Source organism: Vigna radiata, unplaced genomic scaffold (assembly GCF_000741045.1).
Source record: "Vigna radiata var. radiata cultivar VC1973A unplaced genomic scaffold, Vradiata_ver6 scaffold_299, whole genome shotgun sequence".
Lineage (NCBI taxonomy): Eukaryota > Viridiplantae > Streptophyta > Magnoliopsida > Fabales > Fabaceae > Vigna > Vigna radiata.
Genome location: NW_014542029.1, coordinates 204,984 through 208,643, shown reverse-complemented (window position 1 = coordinate 208,643; position 3,660 = coordinate 204,984). Strand labels below are relative to the sequence as shown.

General features: G+C 32.3%; 1 protein-coding gene across 1 annotated transcript in view; it reads left to right on the top strand.

Moving 5' to 3' along the window:
* LOC106778973 overlaps positions 1 to 1,277 on the top strand; it is a 10,521-nt gene extending 9,244 nt beyond the window's left edge. The window contains exons 5-6 of the mRNA XM_014666982.1: positions 714 to 818; positions 909 to 1,277. Of these exons, the coding sequence (XP_014522468.1) occupies positions 714 to 818; positions 909 to 1,277 (474 nt within the window). The remainder of the gene's footprint in view (positions 1 to 713; positions 819 to 908) is intronic.
* The last annotated feature ends 2,383 nt before the right edge of the window (positions 1,278 to 3,660 follow it).

Genomic DNA, 3,660 nt, shown 5'->3' with positions numbered 1-3,660 from the left:
AGAGATTCAAGACTACTACACCAGTTCCTGAGAAGCCACTACTATTCATTAGGAAGGCTGCTGTGAAGTCTATAATTAGATTATACAATAGCTCTTAGATTTAAACATTGCATTTGATTAGATTGTATTTTCTTAGACTATGTACTTTATTTGATGTTGAAATACATTTGAACATGTCTTTGTTATGTTGAAATTGAATTTCTGTATATGTTTTTATATGCAGGTCTGTTTTTGTGGTAGTGGATATCACAAAAACAGACCTGCAATTTTAAAAAACTGCAGGGGAATATGCCGCGGTTGTGACCTGAACCGCGGCATATACTTTTTCGTTTTAATTTTTTTTTTTTAAAAAGAGACATATGGTCGCGGTTCTTGCACTAACCGCGGCCTATAGTGGACACTTTTTGCCGCGGTTGAACCACGGCATATAGTGGACTATTCTTTTTTTTTTTAAAAAAAAAGGACTTAGGCAGCGGTTCTTTGGACAACCGCGGCATATTGCGGAACTTTTATACCGCGGTTGTAACCGCGGCCTAAAGTCTTTGACTTACTACCGCGGCTGAATATGCCGCGGTTCGTAAACCGCGACCTATAGTGAAAAATAACCTCGGTAAAAGCCCCTTGCTGCACTAGTGTGGTAAGCATCCATTTAGTCATATAACTTATGTAACTTTAATTTCAATGTACATATCAAACTTTTTATTTTGATACAGGCAGCTGCATTGGGTCGAGTTGTGCATGTTGATGAAGTTTTCCACCAAACTCATCTTCGCAAGGGAACTGACCAGTTCATTGATGAAAGGTCCCACAAGACCCATGTAAGAAAATACTAGTAATTGGAGTATTGATTCATAATTGTGTGCCTTGTATTGTACATTTTACTGATACTTTATAATCACTTTTAACAGGAAGAATTCTCTGCAAAACTTTCACGGGTCAGATCCTCACATTCTTCATGTCCTCAGTCAACCCAACAACCAGATGATGACCATGACCTTATTAGGTCACAATGTTGGATTGATGTTGTTGGTGGAAAGAAAAAAGGAAGAATTTATGGGGCAGGACAATTGGCTGCAAATTACAGTAAAGGTCGTGGTGGTCTAAACCACCAACCTTCTTCTTCCTCCCAACGTCCTAATGAGACCGTTCATGAGACGCAGCGGCTTCAAACACGTGAACGAGAATATAATGAACTGAGACAAGAGTTTACCAGTTTTAAAGAACTGGTCATGAGATTGCTTCCCGAGTCTGCAGTGCCTCCGACCTCTCATTCGTAGCCCACACCAGTCCAGCCTAGAGAAGTGCAACCCCTCATACCAGTCCAGACCCCATCAGTCCAATCCCCATCTGTCCAGCCAACTTCAGGGCCTCATAACAATGAAGAGGAAGAAAATCATCAAGCTGATCATTATTAGGACTATTAGATTTTATGGTTTTGCACATTACTTATATTATTACTTCTTTAGCTTCTAAGAACAATTTATGACTTTGCACATTATGAGGACTATTGGTTAATGGACTTCTGTTTTGTTTATATATAATATATATGTTTGCTTGGAATTTGTTTAGATTGTTTGGAGTTTGAATTGATTGGAGTTGACTCCATTGGGTGAATGTTGGATTATATTTTGCCATGTATGTGAATGTTGTTGTTGTTGAATTGTGCAGGTTTGCTATTGAATTTTGCACACTGCAGATTGTATGTATTATATTGTGCAGGTTACTGTTTTGAGTGGGGTTATATAAAGGATTTGCAACGACTGTAAACACGCCCTTACCAAAGGATATATCGTAAGATAAGATTGCGTCTTTTGGATCTCTTATGACATTTCAACCTAAAGCCGAACCTGGGTCACCGTATTCTTTTTCTTAGAAGGTTGGAATGAAACTAGACAACGACTCAGGTTTGGTTTTGGGTTGAAATGCCATAAGAGGTGCAAAAAGCGCAATTTTTTTCTTATGAAGAAGCTAGCAAAGGGAGGAGGTGCTACTACGCTACCCAAAGACACAAGCAAAACTGCATTAAAACATAATGAAAACCCAGTAAACGTCGGTTAAAGCCATATCTGACGTTTATTGTGCCCTTAGACGTTGGTTAGTGCCATGTCCCACGTGTTTATAGTGCCCTTAGACGTCGGGTAGTGTCATGTCCGACGTCTTTATAGACGTCGGACATGGCATTTAACTGACGTTTATAAAGACGTCAGACTTACAGAGTCTGACGTCCCATTAACATCACACATAAAGACGTTGGGTATGGATGTGACGTTAAAAGTCCAAAATAACTGACGTCTAAAACCCTTTCTACATTAGTGAATTATGTCATTTCTAACATTTTGAAGATTCATCAAATTATTGTATGACAACTTCACAGGAAAGGCTTAAGATATAAACAAACTATTTAGAAAAAAAAAACATCACAATCAGAATAGGCTTCTTGAACAACCATTACAAAATAAAAATGGAGAAGAAAGAAATATTGAAAGAAAATAAATGTTTAAAAATCTTCCTCAATTATCGATCTCCAGAGTACCTCTTTCCTCTGTTTCTTTTATGTCCTTTAAGCATCATACCCTCACAATCATTCTTATCTTCAACAACAATTCCATTTTTCCACTACACTCCTATAATCCAGATTTCTTCTATAAAAAATTAAGCAAATAATATTAATTTCGCCATAAATAGAAACTAAAAAGATAACGTAAAAAAAAACAGAAACTCAAAACAAACTCATGTTAAAAGGCAAAGGAATAGAAAACTCCAATAATTTAAGTCACTACTAATTAAATTCTTTCAATTTATTTTATACTTTAAAAAAAAATCATTTGTCATAAAATAATATCTTGTATGATTATCAAGGCAAATAAAAAAAGTGTTTGTAGAAGACAAATTAAGACTAGAAATCTTCAAATTCATATTGGACATCTTTACTTGAATTACAACTTATCATTTACTAAAAAAAATTATTTATAGAAATATTACAATGTTTAAACGAAAAACCAACTTATTATGAGAATGTCATAACAATTTTAAGACAAGATTGAAAGAGATAAAAATAAAGAGATTGAAAATATGTATTATGCTAGCGATTCTTTATTATTTTATTCTATCAATAGACATTAGTTATTATCTATTAAGTAATATTCTTATTTTCAATTACATCGTTAATCTTTCAATAAATTTCTTTTTATATAATAAAAATTCGATTTAACCATAATATTTTTATAATTGTTATTATATGGAAATGTGAATCATTTATCACAAGAAAAGCACTAATCAAATTTAGAAATCAAAATAATTCATTATGTAAATATCAATTAGAAATTATTAGTATGTAAAATAGTCTTTTTTATAAATAAAAAAATTATAATTAATTTGTTAATTAGACTTTAAATTGATCATTTTCATTAACTATCAAAGTTTTACATATTTAATATTATTAATTTTAAATTAGTCTCTAATTTTAAATTAAAAACTAATTTAATGAAAAAAAAACTTAATACTATTAAAGACCCATTTACACTCTAATTATTGTGAATGATAATATTTTTTTAGTTTATAAAATAGTATTTAAATTAGTCATAATGACTAATTATTATTTGTTTCTGAAATTGATTAATATTTAATGATTTTTTTTATAATAATTTTACAAAGATAAAT